The sequence below is a fragment of the Lepisma saccharinum genome, chromosome 22, assembly GCF_977018435.1.
Source record: "Lepisma saccharinum chromosome 22, izLepSacc3.1, whole genome shotgun sequence".
In the NCBI taxonomy this organism is placed as follows: domain Eukaryota; kingdom Metazoa; phylum Arthropoda; class Insecta; order Zygentoma; family Lepismatidae; genus Lepisma; species Lepisma saccharinum.
Genome location: NC_139250.1, coordinates 5,967,793 through 5,983,255, shown reverse-complemented (window position 1 = coordinate 5,983,255; position 15,463 = coordinate 5,967,793). Strand labels below are relative to the sequence as shown.

Sequence of the window (15,463 nt, the reverse complement as noted above, 5' to 3'; positions counted from 1 at the left end):
CTGGTATCCTCTTCTTCTTCCTCTTCTCCTCTTTCTTCTTTCCATCCTAGTCCCTCTCCTTTCTTCTTCAATTTTATTTTCATTTTCTCTCTAAATTTCTCCTGCCAGATTTTCATTTCCATGAAATGTATATTCTCTCGTAAAAATGGTGAGACCATCTTCAATAGCTTTTTCAATTCTTGTCAGGTTCTCCTTTATTATTTTTTATCTCCTTTCTTCTTGCCCTTATTTCATTCCATATCAGTTCTTTTTCCATTTTCTGACCAATATCCTCCATCTCCTGGTGTTGCAAACCACTCCCTTCTTACTTATTTTTAATCCTTTAGGCGCTGTGCCTCTCTCCAAACATTTTCTCAGAAACTTCTCTTGTTCGTCTTTGTGTATTTCTTTCCTCTTCAAGTCTTTCCAGTTGTTAATTTTCCTCATCAGCCTTGAAAAATGTCCAATTATAACTCCAAGAAGCAGTGCTCCATATAAAAGAAGAACCAGAAAGAGACAAGATTAGAAGAAGAACAGCAGCCATACTGAAGAAAGAAATGGGAAAACAAGGAAAAGTAGATAATTTGAGTCAAAAAGAAAGGGAAGGGATGAAGAAAATCAAAACAAGAAATGATGTGGTGATAGAGCAGGCAGATAAAGGTGGAGCAATTGTGGTGATGGAAAAAGAATGGTACGAGAGGAAGTTTGAAGACCTAAAAGAAAATGGATATGAGGAGATTTGTGGAACAGGTGAAGAACAAACTATAAAAGAAAGAATCATTAAAGACTGTAGGAGGAGTGGATTCAAGAAATGCATAAAGGAGACAGGAAGACTACCAAGTTTGAAAGGCTTTCCAAAGATACACAAAGAGGAGATAAAGTTAAGACCAGTAATGAACTGCAGAAACAATATTTTGGAACCCTTAGAAAAGAAATTAAAGAAAGTTATTGACGTGTTAGTAACACAGCAAGAAAGCAGAGCAGTTAAGAACAGTGAACAAGTAGTAGACCTCATAAAAGGACTTAAGTTAAATGAGATGAAGACGACAATGTTTAGCTTAGACGTGAAAAGTATGTTCCCGAGCATCAAGAGGGGACACGTTTTGGACATTATTAAAAAGAGAATGGGACAAGAAATTATAGGAGAATGGGATAGTGAAAGGGTAGTGAAGGCGCTGGAAACCATTTGGAATAACGGTTACAGTATAATGGGAGATAAAATAATGTTCATGAGTGAAGGACTAAATATAGGTTCCAGTCTAAGCCCAGCATTGGCTGAATTGGTTATGAATGAATGGGAAAAGATATGTGGACGACTGTTTTGGCATATGGAAGGGAACGAAGAGGCAGCTTGACATTTTTGCCAAAGAAATTCAAGATGAAGAAAGAGGGATATTATTGGAACTTGAAATAGAAGAAGAAGACAAGTTAAGCTATCTAGATATATTGATGAAAAGGAAAAGAGGACAAGAAATTGAAACCGCTTGGCATCAGAAGAAGTGTGCAGCAGGGGTATTCTGCCACAAAAGAAGTGATGTAAGTGAGGTGACAAAAATAAATTTTATAAAGAATATGGAGGACAGAATCAAGAAAATATGCATGAAAGAATGTGAAAAAGAAGGCAAAATAAATAGCCTATGGAAACAGCTGGAAAAGAATGGCTATGAGAAGCAGGATAGACTGGACATAAACAGAAGAAGTAAGAAAACGGGCAGGGGAGAATTGGAAGAGAAAGAAAAAGAGGAGAGAAGGTTTGGAATAAGGAGTATGGGGAAGACCACAGAAAAGATATGCAAAGTGCTTAGGAAAGCAGGAATTAAAACTTACAGGAAGGGAGGAAGAAGCATCTTAGGAATAGCGAGGAATGCTAACAAGAAAAAGGAAAACAGAAGAGGAAGAAGAAGGGATTATCTACGAAGTAAAATGTAAAGAATGTCAGAGTGTGTACATAGGAGAAACGAAAAAAAAGGCTGAAAGACAGGTTGAAACAACATAGGGATGATGTACGACTTAAGAGAGAGAGAAATGCAATATTTAAACACACGAGAGAAACAGGACATGACATAGAGTGGGATGAGGCTAAGCAGATAGGAAGGGAGAAGAGAATGCTAGTGAGAAAATGGAAGGAAGCCAAGGAAATAGAGAAGAAAGGCGAAGAAGACACAATGAACTGGAATGGGGGACTGAAGTTAAACAAAGAATGGAAGAAGATGTTGGAAAGAGTGGAAAGGACAAGAGAAAAAGAGGAGAGGAGAAGGAAGAAAAATGAAGGGAAAAGAGTGTGAGATTAAAAAGTCCAACCACATTCTATATGGAAGTGTTCAGCCTTTTAGGTGAAAGTAAAGTTGGAAAGTGAAAGTCATCTGCTAGAAAGTTCCAAACAACTTTCTAAATAGTCTGGAGGGAGTAATGTTTGTGTATATATATTACCCTTCTTGCTGTATCTGGTTACTTTTGTACTTGATACAGAGTCTGAAGAAGACCTTGCTAGAAGGTTGAAACGTTACGTTAGTTTATGTTTTTTAATAAAATAAATTACTGCCTTGGTCAGCATATTTAGTTTTTGTTTCATGTTACGTATAAGTAGTACCCATTAGTATTTAACTTATCGGAAGCTAGAAACTGTAAATGAGTTTATTGCAAATGAGGAGGAAAGCAACTGTCAACAAATGCACATTTGTGTACTTGATTAAGTGTTCTGTTGTCTGACACTTTTTCTATCTGTATAGTACCGGGTGACCCACTAGCTTTCGAACCCGAAAAAAACGTTATAATTTCCGAACAAACATACATAGGAAAATTAAATTCACAATACACGTACCTTGTTTCATGCTGAACGCGAGGCAGGGTTGAACATAAACGCATGTGTCAAAACAAAGATGGTAGGTGGCGCCAGGGGAAGTGCTGCTTGGCGTGGTGCGTGTGGGTTAGTGTGACGCAAGTCCCTGCATCTCGAGGATGGATCTGTACACTGTACCAGAACGCATGTTCATTGTAAAGAATTATTGGATATCGGGATCATATCATACCGTTCAACGTGAATTTGGACGCCGTAAAGGACTATTGAAGGTGGGAGTTTGGTGTGCAATTTCCCGACTGCGTTTCATTGGACCCATCTTCTTTGAAGGTACAGTAAACACACAAGTTTACTTACACATCTTCAGTGAATTTGTGAATCAGCTGGATGATGAATAACTGCGTCGCGGTTACTTCCAACAAGACGGAGCGACATGCCATATTTCCAACGTCTCCGTGGCAGACATTGAGTCCTTTTTTGGTGACAGAATCATCTCCAAAGGATTGTGGCCACGAAGATCCCCAGATTTGACACCTCCGGATTTCTTTTTATGGAGTTTCCTTAAAGGTTGTGTCTACAGAAACAAACCACGATCATTGCAACAGTTGCGAAACAACATCAGAATGTGATTCACGAGATCACACCGGAGACTCTACATCGGACTTTTCACAATATGGAACGCCGTGTACAAACATGTCTGGACATCCAGGGAAGAAACTTGCAGCACCTGCTGTGACGATCATGTATTCAGCATGAAAAAAGGTACGTGTATTGTGAATTTCATTTTCCTATGTATGTTTGTTCGGAAGTTATAACATTTTTTTCGGGTTCGAAAGCTAGTGGGACACCCTGTACAACTCTAGTGCATAGATTTAGTTTTCATTTCCTGGACAAATTCACCTTCATACTATCTACGCCAACACAGAAATCTTTCCATCTACCCAACCTCTATATTTCTAATAACCTTGGTGAGTCAGTAAATCAATAGGCGAATAATTTCAAAAAGACGAAAGTGAATTATTATATGCTTTTTGAAAAAAAATGTTAAACTTTTCGTTTGTAATATTTTTTGCAGGACAACAGTTTATGTGGAGCAGATGACAGCATGGTATGATCTGAAGACCCACAATGAAATAATAAATTTGAAATTTTTCTCCAAAATTACCAAGTCCGTTGGAACTTTTGGATTGACTGGACTCGACAGACTGTTTTCTTTCATGATTGTAACAGAACTCCAGGTAAGAACTCAACTGTGATAAATTTTAAATAACTGACACGCTGGCATTCCAAAACCTGAAGGTTTCTTTAAGCAACCATACAAGTTTTAAATCTGTCCCCAGTTTGAGCAAGATCAATCTGCTCCTGTTGAATCCACATGACCTGCCCTTCGAAAATCTTAGTTTTATTATTCTAATAATAACATTGTGTAGTTCAGTGTTGTACAAACCTTCCTCAGTAACCTCTTTCTTCATCTGTTTTAGCTTTGGTTTTTCATGTCGTTTTCCCACTAATTAAGCTAATTGTGACAATGAAGAAGGGTGATTAATTGATGAAATGGTAATTGGACAAACACATGCGTGATTAAAGTTCAAACATGGGACCTCTGGCATCATAGTGCATTATGCCACTCTTTTAGGTCTAAATATCTTTTGTAGTATTTATTTTCAATATTCTTAATTAGTTTTTTTTTTCTTTTTTGTTTTGTAAGGCAAAATTAATGGCATTTTTAATTCAAATGCCAGAGTATAACTTCATGTATAAGAAGCACTAATGTTCCGGTTACTGTGACACTATTGCATGGAATCTCTATTAGGGGCGGAACTGCTTAGTTGTTAGATGATACTTTCACACTTGCATATTAGGAAATTTGTCAGCAATATCTTATTGGCTGTTTTTATATTTATATTAAATTAGTGAGTAATTCGCACAACTCTCATCATGAATTCGTGTTTTTATAAATAGCATTTGACAGACTTGTACAATTTATTCATTTTAATAGTAAAACAAAACATTATTTGCACTTTTTAAATACATTTCTAACAGTAGTGTATACTGGATACAGAATTTGGTCTATCTCGCTACGTCATAATGCTCGAATGGACAAAAATTTGATTTTGGGGAGGGAGAGGAATTTCCCTGACATAAGCAAGGGAAATTTTGGAGCAACCCTTTCCTTGCTCCAAAATTCACCCGTTCCAAAGACTATTCTACGCTTGGAACAGAGGGTTTGCAACACTGACGGTATTCATGCTAGATGACTGCCATACTAAACTCCTTCCGTGCTTTTATACGTATTGTGAATTCCGAAGAAAGCTGACAAGATTGCCAACTCGTAAGGAATAAGTGTAACAACTTGTTAGAAATAAGTGTGCCAACTCTTCGATCGACTTTTCTTCTCTTCTGAGCCTGGGCTTCGCAGGTAGCCTAAATAGCCTAGAATATACGCCTCTGATTTCTAAATATTTATTATTTATTTAATAAGTCAAAACTAAGCCTGAGCTGATACCAAAGTTGATGTTTAAGCTGATTGGAGCAGTATAGATGTGAAAAAGTTTGTTGGAATTTATGCACCAATACCAACTGTTACTTTTCTGGAGTTTGCATATTTTGAGAGGTCTGCAAAAATGCTGCACAATTTCGCCAAATCCAATTATCCTGAAAGCAAATTTTCTATCAATACATTTCTTTAACAACTGTTTTGCGAATATGTTAAGTTATTGGATTCATGAGATCATGGTTTAATATCAAGCAATCTGACATCCTGATTGTAATGTCTTTGATCACTCATTATATATTCTGAGAAACTACTGTGTTATATCTTTAGGTTAAGTGGTAGAGCAGCCACAGGCTGAATTTCGCCCATGAATAAAGAATTTCTAATATTTAAACATATCTAAGAGTTCATATCCAGTTGTCTCTTCAAATAACCATGGGAAATTGAATGCCCTAGTTAATCCTCTGTATTTCAGAACTGTACAGGGGAAGTTTTTATTGTAAATGTTTTCATTAATGGTGACAATGTTTTTTAATTATTATTATTATTAAATGAAGATTTCTATAGTAATTTATTTATTGTCCCTGTGTTTATGTACTTTTTACAGAACTTCCTCAATACGTTGCAGAAAGGAGTATTGAAAGATAAATTGTGGCTAGAATTGTTTTCTGCCGTCTCCAAAGGACTTGCACCCAACACAGGGATCATTAGTAAGTAAATATGACTTTAAAACCATCTATTAATATGATAGTACTGTATTTACACTCATGTAGACCAGACTTGTCAAACCTAAAATTGTGGTATTAAAAGCAGACAAAGTTGCAACACCTACCTTATTTCTCTTGTGGTTTACAGTATTTACAAGCACATAAACACAATTACATAAGGCAAACATCAAGAAAAATATCAATAAGATGGCATGAACATGATTTAGGTATTACAAATTTGGACCCAAGAACAGGTTTGTCAGCTCATATCATTGAGGAGAAACAGCTGGTTAAAAAAGAGAGGTTTTAAATAGAGATATTTAAATGTATGGGAGGCTTCATTTATTGCAGAAGAAGGGTCTCCCCGATGGCACTTTGGTAGCGTCAAGGGGTCCCGGGTTTGATACCCAGTGGAGGCACATAATGGTTCGGATCCCACTTTAAACTGTAGGTCCAGTCCTGATTAGCCTTACTGTACATAAAGTGGACTTGAAACACCAACTCAATCAATCAATCATTGCGGAAGAACACTGGAGGAAATTAAATAATGAGTGGCAATATTGACTCACTATGGAGTACCCTCTTTCAAAAATGGCCGGCCCCCATGGCAGAGTGGTTAGCACATCATCCTACGATGCCAGGGGTCCCAGGTTTCAATCCCAGCCTGGGCATGGATGTTTGTGAGTGTCCATTCATCCATTTCATCATATCATCACTCATCCCAATCTTCGTAATTAGCCAAATGTGGCAGAAATGCGAGGTAAAGTAAAGCAAATCAATCAATCAACCTCTTTTACAAATGGGGTAAGCCACCACCTTTGAAATTTAGTCCTACAGAAGAGATCAAGAACCTTTGTGGAAAGGAGGACTTTGAATTATCTGATGATTTTTGAGATCCATTAAACTTCATTTAAAATAATTAATTGCTTGTTTCGCAGTTAAATTATTATGTTCCAATAATGTAATATTTTTCACAAGATTCATTGTATAACTGCTCCTTTATCCTTTTGTTAAATTGATCCCATTTATTCATAATTGGGAAAAGAGAGATGCGGTAGTATATAAATACGGAGAAACTAGTACTCACTTTTATCCGCGAAGCTGTTTTTTTTCTTCTTTTTTGATTAAGTTCAGTGGCCACTGCCACCATCCTCGTTGGAACGATGTGCTAAAAACAGCTTCGCGGATAAAAGTGAGTACTAGTTTCTACGTATTTATTTGATCCCATTGTTCAAAATACAAATAAATGTCTGTTCAAGGGAGCATGTGTTCTCACAAAATGCAACAGCAAAAATTGTGTTTAAGTGCATGTAGAAACCGTAAGAAGCAAGAGAAATAATTCTACAAAGCAAGCAATATGTACAATGTACATACAAGAAAAAAATAATAACATGTATCTGGTTGGACTGAAGCAATACCAATACTGATGTATACGTTTTGGCCGATACAAGTTTCCTTTGGCAACAGCTTTGCACACAGAAATAGATTTTATGATTAATAAAATGAACTTATGTGATGTGAATATGTTAAATATACAATTCTGGAAGATTTATATGGTGTAGTTCCAATCATACTTTAAAATTTATGTAGGAGGAGGAAGATATGAAGGTATTTTTTCGTCATGTGTACAATTCCAGTCTTTACGCTGTTCATTTGTAGGTAATCCTGTGAGGTTCTATAGCCAGTATACCAGCAGGGCACAAAAGGTGTGGCCCCAGATTTTGGAGTGGGTGATGAAGATTGGCCAGATGCAGCTTCTGAGAAAACATATTGCTTACGAGTTGAACACTTCTTGCAAATTTGATTCCAAACACCTGTTCAATTCCTTGCAAGCAATGAATGAGTAAGTACCACATTTTTTGGTTTAAATATTTTTTATTAGTAACGCTTATTTGATAATTCAGTTCATAACTTGCCCGCTTGAGGGCAGCACAAGTGCTGTTTCTTTGTTCTTTCTCTGCGTGTGCTGTGTATTTTCGGATTTGTCTCAATAGCTGATAAAGTTGCTCCAGGTTGTTCTCGGGAGATGCTCTTCCAGGATGATATTCAGAGTTGTCTGGAGGAGGAGGTTGTGAATGGTTCTGGGTCTGAACTGGAGAAGAGAATATAGAAAGTGATATCATTCACTGAATATTTAGGAAAATGGATATAATGAACAGATTTCTTTTTTTTTAAAGAGAAAAGAAAAACGAAAATATTTTTTAATACTTTCTCATGGCAACCCTGACACTTGTATTTTTTGTAAGTTATCTTGTAATGTGTAGTAGTTTGTATTCATACACAAAATTTAAGGTCTCTACAGTACATAGTAGCAGAGTAATAAGGCGAGAATAAAGAAAAAGTAGATATTTTTTTAATTTTTGCGAGATGGCTACACTGACACTTGAAGAAAATTTCATTCAGTTTTTGTAAGTTAAAATTTAGACAATAGTAGTTTGTATTCATATTAGGGATGGGCCCATATGAAATTTTTGCTGATACCGATATAAAATTTACCGATACCGATAACCGATATTCTACCGATCTGATACAAAATTAGAAATTGTCCTTGAAGAACCTGAAAGGTTCATTGACCTCCTTAATAAATGTGTGTTTCAAGGTGACTGCAGTGCAAGAGAAGTTGCATATTTAGACATTTACTTTTTTAGAAAGTAGGGCATGGAGATTTTCCATAAAAATTACAACAAAATTGTAGAATTTTGCACTAAATTATCAAATATTTATCGATATATCGGATCGGTAAAATAATCAGTAATTTTACCGATACACCGATATGCCTATATCGGCTGATACCGATAGAGTACCGATTAATCGGTCCCATCCCTAATTCGTATACAAAATTTTAGTTCTGTGTGGTACGTAGTAACCGAGTAATAAAGACAATGAGCAAACGGCAACAAAAAATAAATCATTTTTGAGTATTTTTTGGGTTGCAACACTGTCGTTTGAAAAATATTACACAAAGTTTTTGATAGTTATGTTATAAACTGTAGTATGTTGTATTCGTACACAAAATTTGAGGTCTGTACATAGTAACAGTAATTAGTTTTCAGAAAAGTGTCCAAAATTCAAAGTTGTCTGTGATATATTCATTTCTGTGCATACATGCCAAAAGGGTTAATAACATAGGGCTTATTTCAGTGCCTTACTGGGTGAAATAGAAGCCCATTATAAGGAACCCTCTAAGCCCTATCCAAAGGAAGACAATCCGTTGATGTATGAGGTGTCCATGTATTTGGACTGGGCTGGCATAAGCAATCCATATGCAAAGATCTACATAACTACAAAAAATCTCCAGTATTTTTCTCTGCTGACATTCCTGTTTGTGATATCCCAACTGGGCAAGCTGCATTATGTAAAAAATGTTGGTAAGTTGCACTAATTATTTATTTATTATGGAAGTTGTCGCCAGAAGAGAATAACAAATTGATATCCTACAAGAATTATTTTGTATTTGAGTATTCATATCTTTGACTGAACCAATAATTTATTATATTTATTAAGATTTTTTTAAAGCTTTTTTGCTTCTTGGATGGTCCACCTTATAGGACTCCAGTGTGTACAAATTTAGCCTGATTAACTTTTCCCCACAAGAGCTACTTATGACATCAATATTCTGACCTAAAAGTATCACCAAACAGTTTGTCTTGTCCATACCTTTTGTCCGATATATTACATATTTGGATGAGTTTGAAATTTGACGTTTTAGGACCTTTTTTTGGTGGCATCCACTCTAGTTTTTCTGTCTGATCCTTGACCGACTGATTTAGACTGTCATTAACATTCCATGCAGTAAAAGTGCTTTTTTAAGCTTTTTTGGTTCTTGGCTGGTCTACTATATTGAAAAACTTGGACATGTCAGGGAATTTTAAATATAATTGTACCTACATTATACGGTATGTGCCAAAATATACAGTACTGAAACTTGCGCATCTCGAACGTGCATGTGCGTTTGTCGATGGGGCATAGCTCCAGCCGCTCGTGTTCTCAGCAGTGAAAAGGAAGTTATAACTCGCTAATACTGTGTATGTAGTGTTTCTTTCAGGATAAATAAACTCACAGATGACAACAATGTAATGTTCGTCTTTTCATTTCAGTACTGTATATTTTGGCGCATACTGTATATCGGATTTTCCAGTCTTCATAATCATTGAAGAAATTAATTATACCTCTACTGATAATCCTATTGAGTATCAAACACTCTCTAGATTTTATCCCTTTTCAGTGATTTAATCCTGATGAAGACATTTGTCTTGTAATTACTTTTTTTGTTATTTTTCTTTTTTTACAGTGTTTTTCTGCTTCTGTTGACCAATCATGATGATAAAAATCAATAATTAGAAATACTCGTGTCTAGGTTGCGATTTGAACCTGAAACGTTCTGCAAAATCGTGGCCACTGATTTGCAATCACTGATTGAGCTTGTGCCACTTCATGTACAGTTAAACAGCTAAGTAATGGTAAAAATCAAGAGCAGTGTACAGCATAAGATTATTTTTTACCAGGATAGAATGAAAGTTGTCGTCAGTTTATGGTAACGTGTGTTCTTGTGACTTAACTTGCAGCCAGAAAACTAGAAGACACAGCATGCCACAAATTTAAAACTCAGGTTGTTTCTGCATGTGGCTTAAGAAGTTTTTAATAACCCAATTTTAATTTACTCCTAACTGTAAACAGTATTTCTTGAGTGATCAATTTATTACGTTGTAATAAATTTTGTCTGTCAATAATACTCATGGAAACATTACATCGTAGGTGGTTTGATTGCAAAGAAAACCCAGGATCCTTTGGACGGAATACCTTTTGTAGTCGGTGTGCAGACTGTCCTTCGTCAGTTCCATCCAGAGATCAGAAATCAGTTCATTGCATACTTGGGCCAGTACGTGAAGTCATACGTGGAAGCAAGTGTGGGGTAAGTAAGCCTTTCTCTTGTTTGATAACGACATGTTCATTATTATACAGTGTCTGGATAATGGCAGTTGGAAAAATATAATGTTACATCGTAAGATTAATTGCTGAACTTTTATGTCATTTTCAGTTTCAACCTTCAAAATTTTATTTTTCCTTAGGCTGGGCTGAAAAATGCACCATTAATATTACAAAGCTATTTCTGAAGTGCTGCATTTATTCTTCAATTGAAGAAAATAAGAATGACATTACGATACAGCACAGCTTGTACAAATGTACTAATGTTAGTACATTGCACTAAAAACATAACTTTGTAAATACAATTTTGAAAGTGTTGTAGCACCTCCTGATGGCATGGTGGTAATGTCATCACCTTGTAATCAAGGGGTCCCAGGTTCAATATCCGGTGGAGGCACATAGTGGTTCGGATCTTAGTGGCCCAGTCCAGATTAGCCTTTCTGTGCATAAAGCAGACTTGAAAATAAACTCAAAACAAAAGAGTATATAAATACGGAAAAACTAGTACTCACTTCTATCCGCGAAGCTGTTTTTTCTTTTTCGATTAATTTCAGTGGCCACTGCCACCATCCTCGTTGGAACTTGCTGTACTGTTGCTTTGTGTGTGTCTTTTGTTTGTAGTTCTCTGGCTGCTGCTAGGTGCGCTGTTGTTAACTGTGCATCTCGGTCTGTGTCGTCTGCTATTTCCGGGCGATAACTGTTGTAGTAGGGGAATCCAAGTGTGGTGCACTAGCTCGTGCGGGAAGTGCATTATGACATGCATTTCCTTGATTACTACATACTACAACAGTTATCGCCCAGAAATAGCAGACGACACAGTTAGCAACAGCGCACGTAGCGGCAGCCAGAGAACTACAAACAAAAGATGCACGCCAAGCAACAGTACAGCAAGTTCCAATGAGGATGGTGGCAGTGGCCATTGAAATTAATCGAAAAAGAAAAAACAGCTTCGCGGATAAAAGTGAGCACTAGTTTCTCTGTATTTATATACTACCGCGTCTCTCTTTTCCCAATTATGAAAAGTGTTTAAGTTCTGGTAGCACTCATTAAGAATTATTTTTAAATTTGTCCATATGTTAAAATACCATTATAAGACAACAATGAATTTTAATTAATAGAAAGGGTCCCAGGTTCGATCCCTGGTGGAGGCACATTGTTCAGTGGTTCGGATCCCACTTTAAACTGTAGGTCCAGTCTTGATTAGCCTTTCTATGCATAAAGTGGACTCAAAACAACTTAAACAAACAATAAAAAGAAATTCAATCTTTTTCTTTTGCCTTGTTCGAGGTTCAAACGAAGTAAATGGTATAGCTGTTCAAAGCCACCTTTGTTATCCATCTTTCCATCTTATTATCATTCCAATCACAACTAACCTGTCAGCCCAATCATAAGAGAGAACAATTGGGCCTCCCCAATGGCATGGTGCTAATGTCATCACTAGGGCTTGGATAATTTTGCATCTTGCATATTGCATATGCAAATGCATATTTAAGGATTTTTAACTAAAATGCATATTTCATATGCAGGTGCATATTTTTATGAAAATAAGTTGATGTGCATATTTTTGTATCCACAACCAACACCGAGCATATACTGTATTTATTTTTCTTCTCCTCGCTTCTTTTTTCTTTAACTTTTCTCTGTCTTTCTTCTTTCAACAACTTCAAACAAGTTACAAGTTGAAGATCCTGTGTATGTACAGAAATTGGTATGCAGTATTCAAAAAGAACAGTGGGTATGCAACAATGGTGAAAGTTTGCAAAGTTCTGCATACAAATGGACAATGTGTGGATGATTTGGAACTTGATGTGTCTGACTTTGTTGCCCTAAAATACAGTCCATTTGTATCTTGCGAAGTGGATTGTGTGTTTCCTGAATATAAGACTATTCTAGCTGAAAACCGAAAGAGTTTCAAGTTCGAAAATTTGAGACGTCATGTTGTTATCAAATGCAATCATGATCTTGATCTGTAATATATTGTGTTTTATTTAACGCAGAATCATATTAATTGGTAAAAATCTGTGTAGCGAATGAGCCTTCAGAATAATACATACTCATTTCCTGGCATGTAATCTTTCATAGTTTGTAATATACAGCATTTATAAATTAAACTGGTTTTTAAAGTGCATATTTTACACTATTTTAGTGCATATTTGCATTTTTTTAGTGCATAACTAATCAAACCCTAGTCATCACCTTGTAAGGGGTATCAGGTTCGATACCCAGTGGTGGCACATATTGATTCAAGTCCCACTTTAATCTGTAGGTCCGGTCCATACTAGCCTATCTGTGTATAAAATGGACTTAAACAAAAACTCAACTCATAGGAGACAAGTTTTTAAGTTTCAGCTTAGCAGCTTCTTGTTAAAAATGTATCTGTGTTGTTACGTTTCAGATCCAGTGGTAAAGCTTCTGAGCTGCCGACAGAAGTAGTTGTGGCACTCTACTTTATGGACTCTTTTGTTCATCACGCTGGAATTTCCCGTAAAGTTCTGAGCGCTCACATTCCAGACCCTATCCTGGATCAGTACCAGGCAATGGCATCATGATGATGTGAAGGGAACACAGTGTGTGATCTAGTGTATGTTTCATGATTAAGTTGCAAATGTGTTTCATTCTTGTACATTCGCCACTAATGTCTAGTCAGACTATTCAGATACCGAGGTCATTCATTCCTGAAATGCCTAACCAAGTTGAAATTGAAGAGTGAGCATGTTGATATGATGGCCTAATGTGATTTGAATGTTGGAGATGCTAGCACACTTTCAAGTGTGTGTACATAATTTGTGTATATTACTTGTATGTTACACACTGCTGCAAGTCGACCAAGGGTGCGCAGATCTGAAAATACCTGGATGTTGTGAAAACCAGGTTATAAACTTTCAATTAACTAATTTTATGTACAAAACATAATTCATGATTATAAAATTCCATTTGGCAAATTATCACATTTTATTATAATTTACATGATAGTATATCATGTATCTTGTGTCATAAATCACTACTTTGCAAGTATTTGACAAAGAAAAGTGTGTTTACATTGTATGGTTTGTGAAGATTAAGAGTGCATGTCTGAACTTGTGTAAAATAAATTGTTTATTGCACAATACATATAGTGAAAGACTTCCTGAGATATTGTTAAATAAATATTTTGTATTTATAATTGTTTTTTTTGTATGTGCTTACCAGCAATACTGAAATTTTGAATGCCATATCCACATTATTTTTTTTTTACAGAGATATTTTCTCTAAGTAGGAAACACTGTCCTTATTCTGGGCAAGTAAAATGCAGTTCACATTGTGTTTGCTGTTTTTTCCCCAAATCAGTTTCATTTTGAATCACCCATTCGTCTGCACAAGGAAGATTTGATTACCAATACTTGTAGTCCAGAATTTTGTCAACTCATTCAGGCAATATGTAGCCAGATACAGTTGCATGAAAAATCATAAATCATAATTTAGCCCTGTAGTGGCACTTCTTAAAGGACTTTTGGTTGTGCCTCGATAAACTTTTCCCATACCCCATTCCAACCAACTCCTCCGCTCTCTTGAACTATGAAATATTATATGAACTTATGAAATTAAATTGATGAGTTTTTTAATTCTTGCAAGAATTTTGCTTTCGACCTTGCATAAATTAATGGGTTTGTCGTGGAGAGATCCAGGTTCCAGAAGTCTGCACTCTGCAATATTTAGTAATTTTAGTTTTATAACTATTGATGCAATGCTACCAGATGTCCAAATTTAGTCGACACAGTCCATTTATTTTAGTCGGTTGTGTTTGTGGTTAATTCACATTTAGATATGTTCATTATTTTAATAATCACTGCTAATAGGTATTTAATTTATAAATATATTATTTTCTAAACAGAATTATCATGCCTGTTCAGTGGTCCTGGTATAATTTTTTTTTATGAAATTTGTAAACATTGTTAATTTGCTGAAAGCAGTACTATTCCAATACTTCTGAGAATTGAATGTATACAGTAAATACCAAGCTGTGCACCGCGTGATAGCCTTTGTCTATAAGTGACTGGATTGCCACTGATTCCAATGTGGTAGAACTCTGCATAGCACGAACCTAGGAAGTCATCAAGTGTGGTTTACGCATCATCAAGGTTTCTCAACTATCATCCTGTAAGGTGGTTGTCCAGTTATAACGACTTTGTCAGTATAATTCAAACTCAGTATCAGCACAATAGGTAGCTATGGTGCTATGTTGAAAAGGAAATTTAAATTTACATATACTGATAACTTTATAATTATTATATTGATAAAAATGAAAAAAAACCAACTAGAAACAACAAAAATTACAATAGCATCAAATTATGCCTTTGTTTACAAGAACATTTATAAGATGTCAATGCTATACATAAAAAAAAAATATATCTTTGTTATCTCCTTCCAGGATGAAGCAAGTCTTTGTATTTACAATTCTGAGCTTCAGTTTTGTAAATTCATCATCTGATCAAATCACCTCCAAATGTAGAACATATAAGTGTCACTCTATGCAACCTTCCTCCAAGCACTCATTTGAGGAACTGTAACATTTACAAGCCT

At 35.8% G+C, this 15,463-nt stretch overlaps 1 protein-coding gene across 1 annotated transcript in view; it reads left to right on the top strand.

The window, feature by feature from the left end:
* The window catches only part of Strump (WASH complex subunit strump), a 107,857-nt gene extending 93,806 nt beyond the window's left edge, over positions 1–14,051 (top strand). The window contains exons 16-21 of the mRNA XM_083144070.1: positions 3,852–4,014; positions 5,878–5,980; positions 7,637–7,820; positions 9,119–9,345; positions 10,733–10,889; positions 13,299–14,051. Of these exons, the coding sequence (XP_083000196.1) occupies positions 3,852–4,014; positions 5,878–5,980; positions 7,637–7,820; positions 9,119–9,345; positions 10,733–10,889; positions 13,299–13,452 (988 nt within the window). The 3' untranslated portion in view covers positions 13,453–14,051. The remainder of the gene's footprint in view (positions 1–3,851; positions 4,015–5,877; positions 5,981–7,636; positions 7,821–9,118; positions 9,346–10,732; positions 10,890–13,298) is intronic.
* The last annotated feature ends 1,412 nt before the right edge of the window (positions 14,052–15,463 follow it).